Here is a 23,531-nt window from a genome sequence, read left to right as displayed (position 1 = left end):
ACAGCAAATCAAGGCCAAAAGAACCTCTCATGTTCATTTAGCTTCCCAGTAGGAGTGCATTTATTCACCTTTCTAAGAGTAGATTTCACAACCAGTATGCCATGCATCAGAATGAAGAAATCTTAGGCACCCATCAGACAAACGGAGTGTTACAAAGAGCAGGGAGAGAGGAAACACTTTCTTACCTGTCTGCAGCAAGCCAGCCCCACTGTCTTTGACTCCAAAGTGCTGCTGGATGTCCAGTAACACACCTACAAGGAAAACAGAGAACATGCTCAGTGCCTTCAGCCTTTGACAAGCATTCAACTCAAACCTTTTGTGATGCATCAGCAAAGCTTCAAATTACAGTTTAAACACATAACTTCTAAAGGTTGTACTTTTTTTTTCCCCTATACATGCACTCACAGTAATTTTGGGCTACTACAATAAAGGCAGAGGTGGGCAGATGCAATATCATACAATGAGCCTGGGAATTAAATCCTCATGAATGGAAACTGGTCTTTTCTTTCTACTTAAATAAGATCAGGCTTTTCTTTTTGTGTGTGTTTTTTTTGGTTTTTGTTGGTTTTGATTTTTTTTTCATAATCCAGACCTCTTACTTCTGTTATTTCACAGAAATACAGGGAAACTGATTCTGCACCTAAGGTGCTTCAAATGGTTTGACAAGACAGATTGAATCCAAGACAAGTTTTAACAAATCTCTGCTGGGAGGAGATATGACAGATTGATAGCAATGATGAAAGGTTTCATATTTAACTAGTTCTGGGGAGTTTCTACTTTCAAAGCCAATATAACAAATATATTTAAAATACCTTAGTAAAGGTGGGTAAGTGACCAGATGCTCAGATTTAAAGCAACTACAAGCAGAACCAAACCAAATCTTCTGTCTCCCTTGAACCCCAATATATTAATTGACACAAGCAAAATTAGCAGGTTTTGAAGTATTTACACATTCAACTAGATTTAACATTTTTCTACCAAACATTTTGGAACATGTAACATCAGGTGTATGGGACAGCCATGTTTTTGCAACCAACAAACCAATATGAAAATCCACAGCAGAGCTTCAATAGCTCATTTGGGGGCACACAGGTTTGCCAGGCTCTACATGGTCCAATGGTCTCAGATGCAAATCCATAGGCCTGAATATTTGTCAGTGGTCCAAATAGCCAGCATCTGACTTCCTGGGTCTGGAATTGAGGCTGTTGCTCTCTTTAGATCTGGGACTTCCTTGTTTTGACTGCTGTCTACCCCAAACCTGAGAATACGCAAGTTTCTTTTCTAAAAAGAAGAAAACCATTCTCTAATCACACTGAACATCCACACAAGTTCACCTCCAGCTCAAATTCTGATCCAAGGCTTTATCCAAAGTCACTCTTCTCATCTCTGCAGGTTACAGAAATCAGCTGAGCACCAACCCGAATCACTCACCATAAATGTCCCAGCTTTTGGGACTGCCAAGATCACACTAAATGACAAACACAGAGAGATAAAAGACCCAGAGATAACCATTCCCAGAAGACATCTGGGACAATGCCAAGGGAACAGTCATAAATTAAAGATACTAAAGGAAAAGAAGAAGATGGAGAGAAGGAAAGAAAAAGCAAGAAAGCTCATTTGAGCTATTCTGTACTATTTGTATATCACTGTTTACTCAGGACAGCATTCAGGGGGGCTTTAGGCCTCAATATCTGCCCAGAAACATTAGTGCAACCTCCTGCAACAACTCCCACTTCCCTATTCTCTCATCAGACTGTTTAGCCCCAAACAAGAAGGCTGAGGGTGGGGAAGGGTGTGAACCTAATTAATGTATGTCTCTACTGATAAAAGTGGGCAGATGCAGAGCCAGGCTCTTCACACAGGTGCCCAGTTAAAGAGGCAAAGGGCAACAACTGAAATCTGGGAAAGTCCATGTAAACACAAGCACACGAATTTTTACTGCCAGGGAGGTCAAGCTTGGATGTTCAGAGAGGTTGTGGGTTCCCCATCCCTGGAGATATTCAAAACCCAGCAGGACACACTCCTGTGCAACCTGCTCTAGCTGACCCTGCTTTTAGCAGGGGGCTTGGATTAGATGATCTCCAGAGGTCACTTCTAACCTCAATTATTCTGTGATTCTATACTTTTCTGAAGAATTAAGTGCCTGATTACATCCATCCTGACACAGTGTTCCCCTGGCCTTTCTTTTCCTTTGGAACATTGCTGTCTACTACAATTTCAGCAGGAATTTCTTTGCTTTCTCTTGGATGGCAGATTTAACTGCATTTACAAAGTGCCCTGGCATTTCATGACTGTGCTTCCCTAGTTTGCTCCATTAACAACTGAGATACCATTATCCAGGCAGCAACTGATGAGCAAAAATAAATTTGCATTTGCCTAGCAAACCCCTGAGTGGTGCAGCTGACTTACCTGCCTGCTCCCCTTGGTTTTCCACCCTTCCACAAAAAATGTGTTTGTCATGCCACCCGACTTAGAAACCTCATTGAGCTTAACCAGCTCTGAGCACTGTGGGCTCCAGTCCTGCTTGGTCCCAGACTGATACATCAGGCAAAGCTCAACAAGTCAAAACAACTCCTGGGCACTATAATCCCAATTTTAGAGACACTGAACTCATCAACATCCCCAAGAACAATGTGGAAGAAGAGAGGAAATGCCAAGTACAATATTTTCTCATGCTCTCCTATCATCACTCAGTTGTGCTGCACAGAAATTAAATATCCTACTCATTGCTTGCAGTGAGCAGAGGGTTGGACTAGATGGAATATATTCCATGAGGGAATGCATTCACATGTAAGATCCACCCAGCACCCTGAAAGGTGGCTCTCCTACCTTCAGCGACAGATTCCCAGCCATGACAGAATGCCAAAGAGGCACATTAAACTTCTAACAGCTATGAGAAGCAGGAGCCTGGGATGTGATGGAAAACAGACTTTTGTGGGTTTGCATGAAAAACCAGAACAGAAAGAAGAGAGGATTATAATGGTGCCTACACAAAAAAAGCAGAGGAGAGTTTCCAGTTTGTGACAAGTTATTTGTCCAGTGACAGTGGTTTTGCCATCCTACAGACCTTAATGAGTTTTACAAGCTTGAACTCTTGTAGCCACAAATTAAATACATTTTGGACACAGACATGCAGACACTTGGATTAATCCTACAATTTTATCCTGTTCGTGGAAAGTGGGTTCTGTGGAGAGTCAGTGCAACAGGACAATGCAAAACCACAATTATAAGTCCTGTGTGACCTTGGAAGGTCTCAGAGGATTAAGAGAGATCTGCATGTCTAAATAGCATGGATTTCCTACTCCAAGTTATTTTATATTCTCTTTGGACTACAGGTGTTTTGATTTGGGTTTAGAGCATTAAATTAGAGGCAACAGAGGGAAGATGATGCAACACACCTGTGAAGTGATAGTACCTCCCACCTGCTGTGGGAGTTTTCCTGCTCAGCCACTCACCTGGGAAGACACTCCTCCTCTCCTGAATTCACTCAGCTCTCTTTCCACCTCACCGTGGCAATGACTCACCCCAGAATTTAATAAGATTTAGGGATGCAATTAAGCAATGATAGACCAGGGGAGAATACAAGAAAATGATAGAGCTTTTGACTTTCCCTTCTGCTCTAGATGATGGGAAGGGAGAGAGCTGGAGCCAGGCTCCAGACAATGACCCCATTGCTTGCAGTGCTGTGTCTCACAGCACCTGATGCAATCCAAAGAGGTGAAAACACCACACATGGCTGGCAAGGTCTTTCTTGGATTAAAGCTCATACCTATGACCCAGGAGGATCTCAAAATAGCCAAGGGCAGCCAGCAGGCACCAGCCTTCCTGAGAACCTCTCTGGAGGGCTGCTGGCCATTTGGGATGTCTCTATGATAACATGGCACCTCATGCTCTCCCACCTATTATTTCTTAAGCACATTCTGTATTTTCAGGGCTGAGCAAACATACAGGAAACAGGGTGCCAATCTCCCAGAGCATCTCAGCAGCTGAACCAGACACTGTTAATGCTGATGTAGATTTGGAACTCAATGAGATGAAACACAGGCAGCACCCAGCCAAGGAGTGCTGATCAAGATGGGCACAGGGACAGGAGTTACTGGGAACCCAGACAGAAGAGCAAAGACTGGTTACTGCAGCCATCTCCAGGGGACTCTTACCAGGCCTAATGTCTTAGAACCTGACAGACACCAAGGCAGCTATCAGACTTTTGTGGGCACTGGGCATGAAGAGGACTTTGAGGAGCAATTTGGAGGATAAAAGTTCATGGAGATAGGGAGGGACATGCCTGACCTCATCCACTCACAGGGTCAGAGGGTTTTTCTAGGGTACTGCTGATATTTTTACTGATCGTTGCACAATCAGTGATTGTAAAAGACCTGATTCTGAGGCTTTTGGAATGCAAATCCACGTTTAATGGCCCAGGTTATCTCTGTTTTAGGGGAAATACTTTGGGAAAGCCAAATTTTCCTGGAAGTGAGCAGTTCACACTTCACACAGGGAGGTAGGTGGTCCAGATGAGGCATGAGGCAAGCTGCTTGCCTAAATAGGTTTTGTGTCCCTGATCTGAGCTACAACAAATCAAAAGCTGCAGGATTCTACATGGGCTCCTCACCAAATACTGCTGCCTGTATACATTGGCACAATCAGAAACAGTGTCCCTTAGCCAAACCACAGTGAAATGACAATTTCAAGGCAAAAACACATTAGAGCTTCCCTGGGACGGCCCTGTTTTCCAATCACCAAAACAAAACATCATGATTTGCTTTCAAACTGCTTCCAAGGCAGGTACCAAATGCAGAGTTGGCCTGTGCACAGAGTGCAGAAGTAAAGGCACAGGTTTGCAGCTCACATTATTTAAATACTGTGTGTGTGCTGCAACACCACTGGCCAGCATAACCACTTACTTAAGAAAGCATGTTCATTTTTAAAGGCATTTTTGAATGGGGAAAAAGGATGGTGCTTGAAAGGAACCAGCACATGGTTTTCCACAGGATACAGGATGTGTGCCCCTAGCACCCTCCCTCCTGCCCCACTGCAGGTCTGGACCTCTCCTTATGGAACCCAGTTTTACACTCTCAATTCCCTGAGAGCCAGTGCAGACTCTGTACTGACAATTGTGTTTCTTCTATTACCTCTTGCTGCCTACCTCTCTTCCTTACAAAGGCATTTTCTTCCCAGACCGTGGTCCCTGGTATTCCAGGACCTTCCTCAGAGGGAGGTAGCTAAGCAGGGATAGCCAAGCCCTGGCCTTCTATCCATGAAAGACACAAACCACCTTCCTCCCATCAGGCTCTTCCTCATGCCTGCAGCCATATTCAACCTCCTTCAAATAAAGCATTAAGGAGGCAGAGGGGTGGTGCAACACACCTGTCTCTTTAGAGACATATGAAAAGATTAGGTGGAGAGAAGTTTGTTCTGAAGTCTCTGTGATTGTATCTTCTCTGCAACCCCAAGGTGCAGCAGCAGTTCACACACTGATCCCTCAGCTTCAAACGAGCTGCTTCAGCTCAGCCACCCACCAGCTATTAAACACCAGCGTCACAATTTGAGTCCTATTTAAATATTCAGCTGCAGAAAACCACCGTGGTAGCCCTACTGATATTTGTACCTCAAGATAAATTCCCACTGCTGCCAGAACTAGCAAGTCTAGAATATAAATGCACTATTACCTTCTTTGGATTGCCATGAAAGCATTCCCTGCCTGCTCTTCAAGTACTGATAAATGCCTGGTGACATCTGGCTTGAAAACATTGACAGGAGCTTCCTTAGGATATAAACACCAACTTTCATTCTGCAAAACTAGTTTCCACTGTTGCATGACACGACAATACACACTGGTGAAACAGTCTTTGGTTTCGAAATAATGCTGCAGGATTAAAAAGAAACAAACAAAACAAACCCAGCAATTAGACAAATCAAAACAAGGGTTTCCTAAGATCTGCTCACACTGGAATGCATGAAACTTGTGACCTAGAAAGCACTGAAAAGCAACTGCCAACACCCACAGCAGCGTCCTTTGGAAGGGGTTTCCCTGAGTAATAGAGTAGAGTGCTGGGAAGAGACAATCACAGCAGCTTGAGCTGAAGATCAGAGTGAGCCAGGATCCTGATGTCATTCACAGGACATGAAACAGTTGCTTAAAAATCACAGAATAGAATCAGAGAATATCCTGAGCTGGAAGGAACCCACAGGGATTATCCAGTGCAGCCCCTGGCCCGGCACAGACAGCCAACAATCCCACCCTGGGCACCCCTGGAGCGTGGTCCAAACTGCCCTGGAGCTCTGGCAGCCTCAGGGCTGTGCCCATCCCCTGGGGAGCCTGGGCAGTGCCCAGCACCTTCTGGGGGAAGAAAGTTCTTCTGATATCCAGCATAAACCTCCCCCGACAAAGCTCCAGCCATTTCCTAACAAAACCCCAGAGAAGTGTGAGAGCTCACAGCCTTCACGGGCACTGAGAGCCTCCCACACCTGCAGAAGGTGATGAGGTGGAGGCTTGTCTGAGATGATGGTGCTGGACTGTCAGGACACAGCAGAGGAATTGCTGCTCACTCCAAGCAGCATTTGCAGCGGGTTTTTGGAAGGACAGGTGCTGTGAGCTCTGCAAAGCACACACTACTGCTTGGGAAATGAAACAGAAATGCCTGTCTGAGGTGACATTCCTATTCTGAATCAAAACCAGTGTTATCCTCAGAGACTCACACCACCTGTCACACCCACTTTTTCCATTCACTGTTTTTGTCATTATTATAGCATCAGTAGGGAAGTATCTGAGCTATTCATTTATTCATTCATTCCCAAAGGCTACTACTGGCTTACCTGCATCGCATGTAACAAGTAATTAAGCATCACGGGAAAAAAATAAGGAATGTGATTAATCAAGAACATGGAGAAGAAGTATATTAAAAAAGCAACTTCTTGCTCTGGCAGTAATAAACGATGGTTTCTCTAACACAGCTCAAACTCCACTGTAATGTGGTATGCAAAGTGTGAGCACAAAATTGCCTGGAAGACTGGGAGGAGATAAAAAAGTTCATCAGGTGTAGAATCGATTAGCACAAGGCACAATTAACACAGGGTCAGGGCGTCTGGGGAAGGCAGCACAGGACAGCCAGTCTTGTTGGGATTAAAAAAAAACCAAAACAAAACAAATAGGAGTTTGAATGTAACCATGGCTGCCAAATGCTGGGTGCCTCATTGGTAAACCCACACCCTAATCAAATCCTTCATCTCCTTAATTACAGTGTATGTCTGTTCCCAGGACTATGGTTGGGAAGGACGTCCTTGTCAAATAGGGAACATGGGATACTTGGCCAGCATGAAACAAAGAGCTTAAATAATTTCCAAAACATGGAATATTTTCTATTTATGACCAATTTCAACAAAAGCTCTCAGCAGTAAGAGTTAAAAATGACATGGGCCAGATCTGAGGAGAAGCTCACAGTGTCACTCCACTGTCCTCTCCAGCTGGGACACAGCTCCCTACAAGGAGATCCCTCACTTCACCCCTGCCTCATCTCACTTGCAGACTCCTGCTTATAATCAGCCTGGCAGCTCCCACAAGCCAAGGGAAGACTTCAATTAGAGACAAGTGACAGGATTTGGCTCAAAGGACAGATTAAAATGAATTGGCACCTAGACCTGAACTTAAAACCAAACTTATTCATTGAGTCTTGGAACAGCTCCTTTATGTGGAATGGGAAAAATCAGAACCTCTTACAAATCTGAAAAACCAACAGAAACTGAAGTAGTAGCTGAGGTTTGTATTAGTCATCAGGATAGGAACCATTAACTTTCAGGCAATGCTTTCTCCCACACCCAGCATCTCTAGCTCAGGACTCAGTTTAGACCCAATTTCTGGGGGTTTTTATCTCATGCAAACACAGAATGAAACACAATCTTCACCAGAGGAAAAAAACTACTCTTGGGACATTTTAGATCTAAGCAGCAGCCTCACCAGATTTTCACATCAAAGAGGAGAGCCTCAAAAAATAATGTTATTATTTCAATTATTCAAATCTCAGAAAATTCAGATACTCCCCCAATTCACATTCTCTTCATGGACTCTGTAGCAGAAAAAATTGGGCCTGCCACCAGAAGCTCTACTTGTCTTCTGCCTTTCTAATCTTTAGACAAGACTAACAAGTTGAGCTAATTCATGCAGTGAAACATATCTCAGAGACTTTGTATATGAACTAATTAAAATAAATAAAACCAGTATGGATAATGATAGAGCAAATCAAGTGCATATGAATTCAGTCAGTGACTCACTGCTCCCTTGTTTTCCTTATTGGAAAACTTGGCTTATCACCATACCGGGGTGACGATGAGTCAGGAAACTGGCATGAACCACAAACTGCAAGGAAATTAAAATAAGTATCTACAAAATCTCTTTTTTTGGAGAGATTTTGGAGATTTTTGCTGTCTTTGTATGGATGTGGTTATAGACTTCACAGTTGGAACCTCACGGTTTTCTGACTAGATAAAATCAAGAAAGGAAAGAGGCATTTATGAGATCCAGAGACAATGGATAATGATTGGGCTCTTATTCTCAGAATCAGTTTGATGCCTTTACTTTTATAAAAGTAAATATTTTAACCAAATACATTTGAAACATATTACCATATTCTACTGAGTGCCTGATACTACCTTATCAAGTAAATAGGTGGGTATTAATGACTTGGAACCAGTCAAAGCACATGCAAATATTTTAACAGCACTAAAGTGAGCACTAATAGTGTGCATGGCATGAGGTTAACAGTTCTAAACCCAAGTCCATGCCAGCACAAGCACTTTGCTGCCACCTCACTCACACAGACCACGAGAACTTGCTCTGTTACACCTTCTGACACAGCACCTGTTGGATTTGAGGTTTTCAGGCAGGTTGGGAACACATACCCCACCAAAAAGCCTGGGCTAATATGTGCACTTCTGTGTACAAGCAGCTGTGTCTCTGGAGCTCATTGATTTTATTTCACAATAATAAAATTAAATTCAAACTGTTAAACTGAAAAAAAAGATCAGAGAGACAAAAAAATGTGAATTTCAAGGTTGTGAAGGTGAAAGGAAGAAATCCTCAAGGTTCTCCAGTTCCACACTCCAGCACTTTTTACCCACTTCCTTTTCTCCAACAGCTATGCACATTTCTGTGACACAGGAGACTGAATGAACTGGGCTAATTAGTGACTGATGATTTACAGCAGATGACAGCTAATTTCTCCAGTTAAGAAGATTTCTATCAAATCTGTAGAAATGTGCACTCAGATTGGACATACTTCCAAGTGACTGCATCTCATCTCTCATTTGCATTTTGCTTCTGCTTGGCAGTGCCTCGCAGCTATTTCAGAACCTCACAAGCTGTCCAGGGCACATTGCTATATTGTATGTAATTGTAAGGAGCTTGCTATTCTTTTTTACCACAAAGAATGTTCTACAGAATGCAAGGGAGATGCCAGATGCAGAGGTACCTTGTACAGAGTGATCTGCAGAAGAGCAGCAGCCAGGAGCAAAGCAGCCCATCAGGGAATGTCAGGCACATTCCAGGCAGGTTTCTGCAGTGTATGACTGTCAGATTTCTCCATCAAAGAATGAAACATCCACTGCCATGGTCCTGGGCTAACAGAGAGCTCTTGTCATCAACTTCATGACAGTACAGGGGTGTAAGAGCACATCTTCAGTGCTCCTGCACACTGATTTTCACAAGTGACTGTGCAATGTTAATGTCCACTACACAAATCACCCTCTGTGACCTAGATGTGGACAGGCTCATGAGGTACATTCCTACACATTGCCCATGTTTGGTTCCTAGAACCACCTTGAGCTTTCTGTCACAAGTGTTTGAAGCAGCCACTGCAGAGCTCTAACCATGGGCATATTTTAATTTATGGATGAGTGGAAATGCCCTCCTGTCACTGCCCATTCCAACATCTCCCTCAGATTAAAACACCTTTCCCTGAGCACAAAGCAATGTGACACTCCTCACATGCATTTATCTCCCACAGAAACACACTGAATGTTTTTATTTCATTCTGTTCAGGGTCAAGCTGTGTTAGGTCACAACTGAGTATGGTGCCCACCTGTCCATTAGTTATTCTAAGCAAAGTGTCTTTAAAATAATCTCACTGACAAAGCAAGTGCCTTTGTACAGGTAATTAGTAAGAGCACACAGGTATTCAAAGATCTGTATAGGGCACAAAAGCTTGTTAAGGAACCCACAGCTCACCCACAGCACTATTAGAGAAAAGAAACCAGCTCTGGAGTTATCACAGGAGATATTTAAATGCCTCGGTCTAACTTCTTAAAATTATCTAGTAAAGAATTTACTGTGTTCCACAATAGGTCCATGGCTGATATAGCAAAAATCTGTGGATAAAACCTTGTACCTGCATGAGAGTGTGTACTCAGATGAGAACAGGGGACACTAAAATAAGCATGGGTTGTTTTTTAGAAGTGAGGGCTTCTCCAGACCTGTAAGAAGTCAACACCCTTCCCAGGAAGGTTTTTGATTCTGCCAAGCTGCACTGCCACAGGATCTCCATGAGAAGGGCCATGGTTACAGGACAGTGATGCACACTCCTAGGTGACAGAGCAAAACCTGAATGCAACCCTGAATTAGGAGACAGGGCTGCTCTGTTCTCAATCCTGACACTACATCACTATTTAACCTTGGGCATGTTACTTGATCATGCAGAATTTCAGAGTCTGCATTAGCCTAATGAAGATAATAACAATAATCATGTGTGTCACAGATACAGTTGGGCTTGGTTATTATGTTCTCATGAAGTGCTTGGAAGAGCCCCAGATGAAAGGGAAATTAGGAGAAGGAAGATTAATTATAAGATGTGCATCCCAAATAAAAACCAGACAGGAACATTGTTGTTGCTGTTATTAGTGGAAAGTCTGTCTTATTTAGGCCAGCTTTTATTTCTCTGTTGGTAAAGCAGACCCATTTTATTCACTTTCCACGTTCAAATTTTATTTGTAGATGGTAGGCAGCTGATAAAGGCTGCTGAGCTTCTGATACTGCAGACATAAAAGCCTTTGATTGAAGGTCTGATTTCACAGTAACCAGTGTCTGTGATATGACAGGCCTGCCTGTGCTTTTACTGTTGTGAGGCAAAGCAAGGAACCAAAAGTTTACTGCCACTCTGAAGAAAAGACTGGGATTGAAGAAAAGGAAACATTTCCTGTGGCTAAACACACCACTGTGAGCATAGTCATAGTGGGAAACATTACACTGAAATTATATCAACAAGCACTTGGGTGTTTAACAAAAACTTGTGCAAATGGAAACATCTTTTCTACAGTGATTTTGTCTCAGGAAGTACCAAGTATTTCTCATTTAGATTACTATCATTGCCTGTTTCAACATGGGAAAGGGACACAGGGAAAGGCACAGTGATACATCTGAGCTCACATCCAACTGAGCAGCACAGCCCAGAGACCCAAGAGTTTCCCCAAGCCTCAGCCTGGGCTGCTCTGCCCTGGAGCTGCCTTCCTCCTCTGCCAGAGATCACCCTTGTTCCTCCTGCAGCCTGCTGAGAGCATCCCAGACAAACTGCATCCCAGCCTGCTGAGAGCATCCCAGACAAACTGCACCCCAGCCTGCTGAGAGCATCCCAGACAGCCCAGAATCACTGAGGATGGAAAAGATGTCCCAGATCATGGAATCCAACCTGATCCCCAGCTGGTCACCCAGCCCAGAGCATTGAGTGCCACCTCCAGTCATTCCTTGGATACCTCCAGGGATGGAAACTCCATCACCTCCCTGGGCAGCCCCTTCAAATGCCTGAGCACCCTTTCCATGGGGAAATTCCTCCTGATGTCCAACCTGAACCTCCCCTGGCCCAGCCTGAGGCCGTTCCTTCTCCTCCTGTCCCTGTTCCCTGGAGCAGAGCCCCACCTTCCCCAGATGTCCCCTCCTGTCAGGAGTTGTGCAGAGCCACAGGGTCCCCCCTGAGCCTCCTTTCTCCAGGCTCAGCCCCTTTCCCAGTTCCCTCAGCCATTCCTCACATGATTGACCCTCCAGACCCTTCCCCAGCTCCACTGCCCTTCTCTGGACACGCTGCAGGCCCTCAATGAATGCCAAACTCAAATTCAGCATCATCCAGTGACAAATACAGTTCCGACTCTAACTTCACTGTGATACCAAATTTCATTAAATATCCCTTGGGGTATTCAGTAATGAATTGCTTAAAAAATAGATGAGTACAGGAACCTAGGAAAAAATTAATAATCGCACATAGTTTCCAGGACACACAAACTCCTTGCTTTCACCTTGCATAGAAAGTTTCCAGGTTTTAAAAAAATAGGGTGGTGCTAAACCCTTCATTTCTTTAGAGTCAGATTTTTGAAAATTGCTGTCAGCAAGTCACCTAAACCTTAATTTGTGGTAATTAACAATGCAGCAGAAGAAATAGAAGTACATAGCCTCCACTTGTTTCAGGAGACACTGCAATACAACTAAAGGAGAAGTTTCACCCCTTAACTATAAACAGCAAAAGGCTCTAATTTGTTCAGCTTCTGCTCATGAAATGTACATTAATTCCTTAATGACAGGTGCACCTTGGAGTCAGGACAGCTAATCACTAGATCAGGAGTTAACCACAGTACAGGGCTCAGAGAAGCCCACATCTTTTTCAAAGAAAGCCTTGGCAAGGTCCCACAAGCCAGTTCACAGCAAGTTTATAGTAAAAGGTTATTTCCTAAAAGCAGAACTAATGATCCCTGTTTTTCTATGGCTTTATGCTTGAGACAGCAATCTCCAAGCTTTTTCAGAGGTGGTGGATATTTAAAATCTTTTGCCTTTGTGGTTTCTTTCACATCTCATAATCATTAAGCTCATCTTCCAGGGACTCCCTCCTTTCCCTGGCTCCAAATGTCTGTGAAACCTCCAGCAGTATTGTATCATGAAGGAATCTTCCTTCTAGTGTGGCCAAAATTGCCAATGGATTAAAAGGGAGGAGGGAAATAATAAATAATCCAGAGAGAAACCAACTCACAAAATACTCTCTGTTTAAAAGAAACTGCTTCCATTGCCATCCATGTATCCATTTATTGGAATTGCTGAAGTTCTTTTATTTTCTATTCCCCATTCTCTCCCATAGTAACTTTCCTGTTTCAGAACAGCCATCTGCTTTACAGGTCCAGAGTCAGCCACAGCAGCTCCTCCTCTCCATACAGAAGCAGTATTATTCCACAGCATCTATAAACTTGGAAATGTGTGCATTACCCCTTGTCTCTTACAACTCTCTCTTCTGTTAATCAACACTGTCAGTCTTTTAGTAAGATAAACACCACATAACTTTGGTGGTGGTTGGTTTTTGGGGTAGTCCCTAACTGCCATTCCTTATCTCAGGACGTTATGTAAGAAGTAGAATGCTGTTAAAAATTCAGAGATAATCAAAATCAGTCACAGGTGCTGCACACAAGGGACTAACACAAATAAAGCAAATAGACCCTTCTTTTGCACAGAAATACCTAAACAGCTGAAGAGATGGGGTCAGGAAGAATCTGCTTAGCCACTAAATGGAACACAAAAGGCAGAGCTTTGATGAAGAAGCCCTGTTGGTGTCCTGTGAACTTCCTTTCTCACTGAGAGAAGAAAAAGAAAATATCCATTTCAAAAGTAAAAGGCAACTCAGTCCTGAATCTGGACAGTCAGTAATCCACACACTGGTCCAGCACTTCAGTCACTGGTATCAAGGACACTTCCTTCAGGAAAAATGTCAATCCTTTTGTTCATTTATTCTTGAGTTAGACATTAAGCAGAAAATGAAACACCCGAGCTGTGTTAGAATGCCCATTAGAATGCTGCATTATGTCTAGGGGAGCAAATAAAAACAGTGCCAGTCTGAAGCAAAAGGAAACCCAGCCTCAGTGCTGTTTGGGTATTGAAGGCAATGCACAGTATAGCAAAATGCTTGTGTGGCAGTAAATTTAGAGTAAATGAGGATTCAGGAACTACTGCAAACTCTGAGCACTGAGATTGATACTATCAGAAAAAGTCATTGTTGGATATAAGAAACTCTATGTCAAGCATTCTGCTGTGGGACATGCATGGTGGAGGTGGAGAGCAGGCTTAAGACCTCACCTAAGGGTGCTGTATCCCACAGACTTTGTCCTGCTCCTGCCACTGGCTGGAATCATGCCTGGCTCCAAGCACCCTGCTGGTGCATGAGGGGTTTGCTGGGCTGGTGAGCACCTGCTGACCCCTGCTCCCATCAGTCCCTGCCCTACATGAGGGGTTTGCTGGGCTGGTGAGCACCTGCTGACCCCTGCCCACATCAGTCCCTGCCCTACATGAGGGGTTTGCTGGGCTGGTGAGCACCCGCTGACCCCTGCTCCCATCAGTCCCTCTGTGGAGAAAGAGGAGGCTGCTCTGGAGGGAAGTGCAGAACACGCCATGGTGCACACACAGGTGCCACTGAACATGTTTGAGCACATAAGGGCAGCAGGTAGATCCACCAGGACCTGACAAAAGACACAGGTGAGCAGCCCCAGCACAAAGAGCTGTTTTCAAACAGGCCAAAGCCAAGCTAGCGAGGGCGCTTTCAACTCAGGCCAAACCCTGCTGTGAGTGTCACCCAAAGCCAGCAGATCCCTGTGCAGGTCTGAGCAGGCAGCCAGGTGCCCCCAGGAGGGATGCACTCCACCAAGGGAGTGCAGCATTCCTCAGCAGCCTCCGCACTGCCATGGTTTTCAGCCAGGGCCCCAGAAGCAGTTTATTCCTTAAGCTCTTCCCCGCAAGGTATTGGAGATGATGGAAATGAAAACAAGAAAAAATTAATCTTTTTATTAATTTAGAAAGATGCAATTCGTGACTCATAGCCAGCTTGTATAAATAATGACATTGTTTAAATCTTATTTGTAATTATACTTAAAGCCAGAGCCTTTCAAAGCTGCACTGAGAATAAGGCATCCAACTGTCTAATTTATTGTTATTTTAAGCAGGTACTGTATGCCCAAATTCCCTTGGCAGATTATATCTCAGTTTAAGTGTTTTGCTAGAGGTAATTTTCACATGTTCATGACAGCAGCAATGAGAGGAAGGAAATCAAACAAAAGAGAATTCCATCTATGTCATCCAATTTCTTCCTCTCTCTGGCAAGCCTGGAAGTGCTTTGTGCATGACTGAGAAACTGCACATTCCCTCTGCTCCACCTGCTTTGGCAGGGAAGAGAAAGTGGAAGTGAGGAAGGACCAAATGCAAGTGGTTTGGGAAAGGAAACAAACCAATAGGCTTTCTTTATCTTCAGTGCAATCTTAGAAAAATGAAAAACTGCTCTTTGTGCAACTTCTCATTCTATGAGGCACCTGTTCATTCATTTCAGCAATGGTAATAAGGAACACAAACTCACAAGCAGATCACCTTGAAAGTCTTGTTCATACTTCTTCAGACTCCTGCAATCCCCAACCACAGACTTAAAATTTAATAAGGATCAAAAAATATGTATAGAAAACTAGAAGTTACCAAGGGGAAAATAATTTGTGCTAATGCATTTATAAACCTGGAGCAGCAATCTGCCTAGGAAATTAGTCTTATTAACACCTCTCTTGAAATACCCATGGCATGTTTGGAGGGCACCTGCTGATCCTCAAGGAAATTGATGCAATTTTGAGGACCTGTCATACAGCTGGTTGATCTGGAAAAGTTGGACAGAGAACAAAAAATGGTTGGAGAAGTGCCTAACATGTATCTACTGCTTTTAAATCCTTATCACAGTGCTGCACTTGTTGCATGAAATCCCAGAGGTAGCAAACACATGGAAAATTATCAGCCTTCTAATATATATAACTGCTAGCAGCCAGAAGGATCACAGTCACCCATTTTTTCAGCACAGAAGTTGGGCTGGGAAAGAGTTACCATCCATCTTTCCTTGAGATTCTGTTTTAACCATGAGAAATTTCTACAAGTAAGTATAATCAAATCCTAAAATCCTACATTTACTAGGACTGCAGGATATTGATTATATATTCAGAAAAATTATACCCTAAATCAGTTTAACTTTTTTCTTTCCCTGCTACTAGGAATCTGGGATGCTGCTCCCAAAATGAAGACATTTGCCTTTCATGTCAACTCCAATTCCCACGCAAGGGATTTCGTTTCTGTTTTTTTCTCCTGCTCATTTTGCTCCCACTTTGTGATGGAACTGACACTGAGGAATCAGAGCTGCTCCTCGCACACTGAAACTGAAATGAAACCAAACAGAGCAGGTTTTCCTTCTGTGTTCACAAGCATGATCAGTAGTTTGACTTTTACGTGGCCATTATTTAAAAACACAAACACAGCCTTTTCCAACCTGGAACTGACTTTCAGTTTCTTTCTTGACTTAGCTGTGTCCCTATCAGTGTCTGCTACAGGTAAGAAAATACAGCTTTGATATCTTCAATGGCAGAGACTGAGAAATCTCTTGCAATTAATGCATTTTAAATGACCTGTAATTTCAGAGAACACCATTAATTCACCTCCTCACATGCGGGGTCACAAACTGCTCTTCCCTCTCTTCTGATACACTAAGGGCCCAGAGGAGGACTGCAGATACTGAGGGACAATAGACATTAGATGTTAAAAATTCAAGTTTTAGAAATGAAAAAGACATTTATCAAATGCAGACACACACCATCCTACTCCTACCTTCTTTTTTGTATAATTTCCTCCTTTTTATATTGTTATTAATGCCATTTTGGGGGAGAGAGGAGGAAAAAATATTCACCTCAAGCACACCACCCTAGGACCCATGAAAAAGAAAAGACTGCATAAAACATCTCTAGACATAAAGTTCCTGCTGTGTGCTGGAGGCAGAGTATATCACCATTCAGCTAAATGGTGCAATAGAGAAGTGGAGAAAAACTACAGAAATTGCTTTGAAAACAAAAACAAAAAACTGCTTTCCTGGAGCTATCATCAGGTTTGCTTGTCAGATTGGATGCTTTTTCTTCTATGCTCCATTCAAATGCAAAGAAAATGCTTGAGGAAAATTGCTAGTTCTGATATTTACACCCTTCACATATGCAGCTGGAATGAGATTTCTGCTGTGGTGGAGCAACAGCATCAACAAAATAGTCTCAGCCTAATGGCAGTCACACTGCAAGCACTATTTAAACTTATGCAAAGGATTTCTTGATTCCCTGCTACATATTTCCTAGTAAACTTCATGCTTATATAATTTTTAAGTACTTACTGTTACAGCAAATTTTAGGAAAATGGGCCAACTCAGGGTTAGATGAGTTTGGAGGTAGAACTGGAGGAAGGAGGTTAATAAAGGTAGAATGGAGTAATCTGTAGATGTGGGATCTGGTGACCTTGGCAGTGCTGGAAATACAGTCAGACTTAAAGGTCTTAAAAGTCTTTTCCAATCTAAAGAATTCTTTGATTCCCTGAAAAACCTCCCCACTGCAGCAAGGAAAGCAGAAGCTTCACAGAAATTCCACACAAGGCAAATCTTCCCTGAGTCACCAGCAAACATTTGTTGTGTTTTAGTTTCCATGTGACAGCAGCACACGCTCTGCCTCATGCCACGGCTTTCCAAGGAAGCACTTACAGAATCAAACCAGATTTTTAGAGAAGTAGGATTTAAGAAATGCCATCTCCTATGAGATTTGGCATTCTCCTAAAACAGCTGTTACTGAATACTATAAGACTAAGCTCTACAAACCCACATAGTTGTACAAAAAATCCTCCAAACAGGAAAAAACCAGGCTCCAAATCCAGAATACAACTCTGCAACATCCAAAAGCTATTTATCTCCAAGTTCCATAGCAAAATGGAAAGGTCTCCTCATTATAGTGCCCATAGTTGTGAAAATTATTATCTGTAGGGTATAAATTTCCATCAGACTTCAGCACCATATCTTTTATTTTTTTGCAAACAGAAAAATGATGATTCCTGACACAAAAATCTTGCTCAGACATAAGACAACAAGGCCACAGATTAATAGAAACACAAATGAAAGGAGAATACAAGAAAACAATGCATAATTTCTGTCCCTCTGACAGGTATCCAGAGGTTTAGGTTGGATATTGGGCAAAATGTCTTCACTGAAAGGGTTGTCCAGCCCTGGCACAGCTGCCAGGGCAGTGGTGGAGGCCCCATCCCTGGAGGGATGTAACAGATGTGAGGAAATGGCACCTGGGGACATGGGGCAGTGGTGGCTTTGGCAGTGCTGGGGGATGGTTGGACTCAACCTTGGAGATCTTTCCCAACCTGAAGGAATCTTTGATTCTATGCCGATCAACTCAAGGCTTTTTTTTACAATATAACTTCTGCAAAACAAACTCTGCAGCCATAAAGCTACAAGTAAATAAAATCCTCTGCCTTTTGCTTTGTTAACAAAATACTACCATGCCTTAAGGATGTTGTCTGGGGTTTTGCCCCCACAAAAATTTAATTGCCTAATCTTTCTTATCCAATCAGCACAGTGTCCCAGTACTTTGCTTATCAGCTGCTTATTCCCAGAAACCTGCCCTGCCCTGATCCTCTCACTGCTGCTCCCCAAGTCACCTGCCAAAGCAACTACTTGTGTGGCCATGCCCAGAGTAGAGAGGGAGCAAAATCACCTGGAAGGGAGAGGGAAGGGAAAGGGGGAGGTATGTTATTGCATTACTTTCCCCTCCCTGCAGAAAACAATGACTGATTTGCCTTATAAGACAAAACTAACAATGCTCCTGCCTAAAAATATTCCAGAAAGCCTTCAGAAATTACCAAACACATTATTCCAGCTGAAGCTTGTCCTAATCCTCACCTCCATTGCTCCAGGTAGATACAGGCTGGTTCCAGAGCCTCCTAAAGTGCTCTGAGTTGCATCAATTTCCTCTTCAAGTCCTTTATACCAACTGATATGTTCTGAAACACATCCATTTCTGTCACTGTACCGGTATTTAAAAGCCCTCCATCAACCTATTTTTACTTACAGCCCTTGCCCTCTTTCTCCCTTTCACACACACACTCTCAGAATAAGCAGGGAAAGCTTCCTGTTTTAATGCACACTTCCATCAGTAGCAAACAAGAGGTGTGAAAGGAAATTAGGCATGCAAGTCAGCTCATTCACAAATTAAGTGCCTATTCATTTGCAGGAGCACTGGAAGGCCCTGCCAAATAACAGGAGGTGAGCAGCAGTGCTTTTCTAGCAGCCTGGAAACAACTGGAGCAGGTAGATGACAGACACCTCCATTTCTCTGAAAAGCCATTTCAGGATCAACTCCTCCTGGTTGCTGTTGCCAGTTTCCAAGCACAAGGCAGACATCAGCATCACCACCAACACTACAGTATTAATGACAAATAATAAACTTACAGGGCCACTGTGAGTACTGATTATTTGGGAGGAGTTTTTATGTGCCCAAGAGCCTTGCTGTGCCAGGCGGGAAAGCACAGAGAGGCTGTGCTGAGTTATCCCAGGGCATGCAGCAGGTCTGAAGAATGGACCTGGGATGGAAGAATGGAATGGACCTTCTCCCTGTGCATTCCCTGTGTGCCTGCTGAAGGACCCTGACATGACTGAGCCTCCCTCTGTCCTTTTAACCCTTGCTGTCCTGCTGCCAGCACCACTGCCAGGGTGCAGCAGCTGCAGAGCACTGAGACTTCTGCAGCAGGATCTGCCCCTGTGCACCTGTGGGCTCTGGGCTAATACAAACACCAACACTTCCTGGTAGTGCCCAAAACCAAGCCTGAGCTCTCTGTCCCTTCACCCATTTATCCTAACACAAGAAAATAAAGTAGTAAATCCAGACTTCAGTTGTACAATATGAACACTCTGCAACTGCCCTGTACTCACACTAACATGAAGACACTTGAGCCCAGCTATTTTCCTTCCAAACTATACATTACTCAACTTTGATCAAGATATGCATATCCTTTCCTCTCTGAAACTTTTCTCCCCAAAATAAACATTCCTCTTTCACAATTTAATGTCTTTCTAGAAACCCACTACTAACATTTCACAGCACATTTGAAAAATACATGCTTGCAGCCTATCAAGTAAAGCATTTTGCTTAAATTACACACTCCTCTTTCATGAAATTCCAGTATGTGGTTTTGCCTTCTCTCCATTGCTGGGCCTGCAGAAGAGAACACTGCAGGCCCATATTCTGCTTCATATTAATCAACATAAAATCCATTAGTGTGTTGAGGAGCAGATAAAGATGGTCAGCCTTATCACTGAGGGCTGCCAAGGGCAGAGAGATGGAGGTAAGGAAAGGCAGTGAAGGAATCCATGCCTCTGGCTAGGGCACAGGTGATCTATGTGCCAAGCAGAGCTCCAGATCCTGACAGAGCCCTTAACTGCAATTCCTGAGTGTAAATGGAAACGCTTCATGATTGCTCTATAACCAAAGAGCCTTCCCCAGGCATTTCAGATTCAAGATGCATCCATGGCTACTTCAGTAAGCATCAAGACTTCAGTAAATTTTAGAGCTGAGCAGAAAAGTAAAAATACCAAGAGCTGAAAGTACCTTTGTGCTTGGGACTGACCTCCATCCACAGCTTCAGTTACCTCATAAATCCCTGAAGATCTGAATAGTTGGTTAATTGCATTTACTTGTCTTGTCCTCTTATGTGAGAGATCCATACTGAGGCTATGAGAGCAGTACAGTCATAACAACAGCAGATGCCAAGAGGATAAAACCAATGTAAAAAGCAAACAAAGAGTAAGGTTAAATTTCTTTGGACTCCTAAAAAACCCCAAACCCAAGAAAACCAAGATGAAACCCAACTGAAATGATGAAAACCAGATCAAAGCGCAACTCACATCCATCTCTCCTTTCATCTCAGCATTTCAAGTTCTGAGATAAGATAAAAAATGATATATTCTTTCAGTTTATGACATAACAGTCAAACATATGGCATAAAATGAAGAGAATGGGTGCTAGCTAATCAAAGCATGTAGCTAATGATTTCAAACCAGCAATAGCTGATCCTTCCAGCAGCTGATAGGAATTATACAGCAGGGCACATTATTTGGAAAATTCTTGGATTTTCCATAACAAATGCCTCAGAATTGTTCCCACAGTATCTTGATCTGACATATTGAAGTATTGCAGAAGAGGACAGCCTGTTTCTCCAGCACACCCTTCTGCTGGATGGCTACACTGCTTTCCACAGGGTACCAATGTACAGCTAACACACAACCTAGGGGCTGCCTCCACAGTCACAGCAGGCACCTCCTGCAGCCCTGCTCATCCTCACTGCCTTCCCAGGGCTTTCTGTCCCTGCAAACCCAGAGCTGCTCCTCCTCCCTGCCAGGCAGGAGCCTCCACCTCCACCAAACAGAGAAAAAACATGCTGAAGAGTTTAAAGTGTTCAAAATTCCAGCTCAGAAAGAGAGAGCTGACCATGGCCAACATTTCTAAAGGCAAAATTACAGCATGTGGGAATTACAGATCTGCAGGCAAACCAGCAATTTGTGAGGAATTCAAGTCACCAGAAGCGACAAATTAGGACCACAATGCTAACAAAATTAGACACAGTCTCCTTTTAACCCCATCTCTATTTTAAGAGCTTTTTTTTTAAAAAAAGAAAGGGTTTGTATTTATTTTGTTGTTAAAGTTTCCATGACATTGGGCTGAGACTATTTAAGAGCAATGTTCCTCCATCATTTACTCTCTTTACCTTAGGATGTGTAAAATTATGCCCATGCCTGTACAAGGAGGTTTCTCTCAGCCCTTGAACAGTGACAGAGTCACCCAGCAAAAATAAAATTCAGTAGCCACATGAAAATTTCAAACATGCAGCTTGACTGATGGCTGTCAGCTCTGGGATTTTTTTTAGATTCCCTTGCATTCTTCAGTCTTCTCCCAACTGGAGGCAATGCTAGAATCAAAAGGCAGCTCTTTCCCAATGAGATTCTCACTCACCTACAAGTCAATAGACTGAACTATGGAAAAACAAAACAAGAACCAAGCCAATTTCCACCCTCTCCACTCAATAACAATAAAATCACACAACAGCATCTTTAAAACCCTGCCTGTTCATTTGGATAATTACTCTAACAGCCCATCTAAGCATGGCCTCAGCCCTGTCCCCAATGGAGAGACCAAAACCTGAAAGAGAAGGAGGAAACAGCTCATCTGCTGAACACAATGTTCGGAAATGTGAGGTGAACATTCCTCACCACAGCAAGATAAATGTTCCCACCCCACAAAGAAAGGGTTCATATTTCATATATTTTCCATTGTTTGAGCTTGCTTGTACATAAGCAACTACATTTAGCAATTACCAATGGGAGAGACTGAGCAGCTAAAAAGATTATCAGGTTTTTAACAGTGCAACAGCAGAATCAATGAGGGAGGCTACACCCTGATCAGCTCCACTAATGTTCTCCAATTCCAGCAGAGAGACACCTTTCCATGGGTACTGTTACCTGCAACACTCACTCGTGGGATGTGCATCATCTGCTGCACAAATGAAAATTACCCATCACAGGAGAAGTTATCCACAGTGAGGGATCTGCAGCAATGCACTCCCAAGGAAGCCAAACACCACCAATCTGATGCTTGATCTCAGCAGGGCTCTTATATAGATCCCCTGTGCTCATCCTGTCTCACTGGCGTCTTCAGTGGTAGAAAGGGAGTGGATACACATCTGTATGGAACCAAAGAATTCCGGATTGAAACAAGTCAGTACTTTGAAACATGAAACATTTCAATGAGATGGCTTTGTGACATAAGGAAATACCCTCTAGGTTGTGATGGAGATGGTGGTTTTGGACTGGTTTGACTCCAGGGAGCTCATCAGGCAGTGAAGAGCACAGAGGAAGGACTTGCACAGCCCTGGCAAGTCTCACAGCCTGGTGCCTGTTCCACGCTCCTGTGCTGCTGCATCCCCACCCTGCCCAGACAGCAGCTGCTGTGGCTGGCACAGCGTCCTGCCCAGGGAAAGGGCAGCAGTCTTGTACTCAGGGAAGGCACAATGCCCAAGGATCTCAATAGAAACAGCAAGAAAGGCTTTACCCACCTACAAAGGGTTTCAAAGAGAAGTCTGCAGTGTTGCAGGAGTGACTGCTCCAGCTCCAATGACACAGCATCCTCACACAGTTATCACTGCCCAGCAAGTGCTGCCTTTATGTGTTTAACAGAAACCTCCTAACACTGCCTGCTCTAGCTTCCATTACGTGCTCTGAAAGAACTCTTCTGCTGGACCCTTACAAAAATAATGCAGAGTGTTTATGGACAAAGACAAGCTTTAGAAGGCTGGCAAGGAATAAAGTGTCCTTAGAACTATTAATTGGGATGGAAGGAACAGGGAACACTTATCAGCACAGGCTGCTGGCACACGAGGTCACAGCAGCAGCCAGACACGGCAGGTGCAAGCGATGAAATCTGTGTGCACATTCTGGAGAGACAGCTTCAAACAGAGCTGCTCTTCTCTGCTGTGGCTGCTGCTGCTGTTTAATTTGATTACACGCAAGTGAGAGCCAGGGGAGGGAGGGGAGGGAAGCAAGGACAGGAGCAGGACCCTCTGGGCAGCCATGCAGAAGGCACTGGGCGCCCGCAGCTGCGGTCTGAGCGCGGGCTCTGAGCAGGAGCCCCGGGAAATTACA

At 43.6% G+C, this 23,531-nt stretch overlaps 1 protein-coding gene across 1 annotated transcript in view; it reads right to left on the bottom strand.

The window, feature by feature from the left end:
• Positions 1–23,531, bottom strand: part of LOC115911757 (protein spinster homolog 2-like) — a 113,421-nt gene that overhangs the window by 78,131 nt on the left and 11,759 nt on the right. The window contains exon 2 of the mRNA XM_030962952.1: positions 186–251. Coding sequence (XP_030818812.1) covers positions 186–251 — 66 coding nt within the window. The remainder of the gene's footprint in view (positions 1–185; positions 252–23,531) is intronic.

The sequence above is a fragment of the Camarhynchus parvulus genome, chromosome 19 (assembly GCF_901933205.1).
Source record: "Camarhynchus parvulus chromosome 19, STF_HiC, whole genome shotgun sequence".
Classification (NCBI taxonomy): domain Eukaryota; kingdom Metazoa; phylum Chordata; class Aves; order Passeriformes; family Thraupidae; genus Camarhynchus; species Camarhynchus parvulus.
This window is presented reverse-complemented; position numbering and strand designations above follow the sequence as displayed.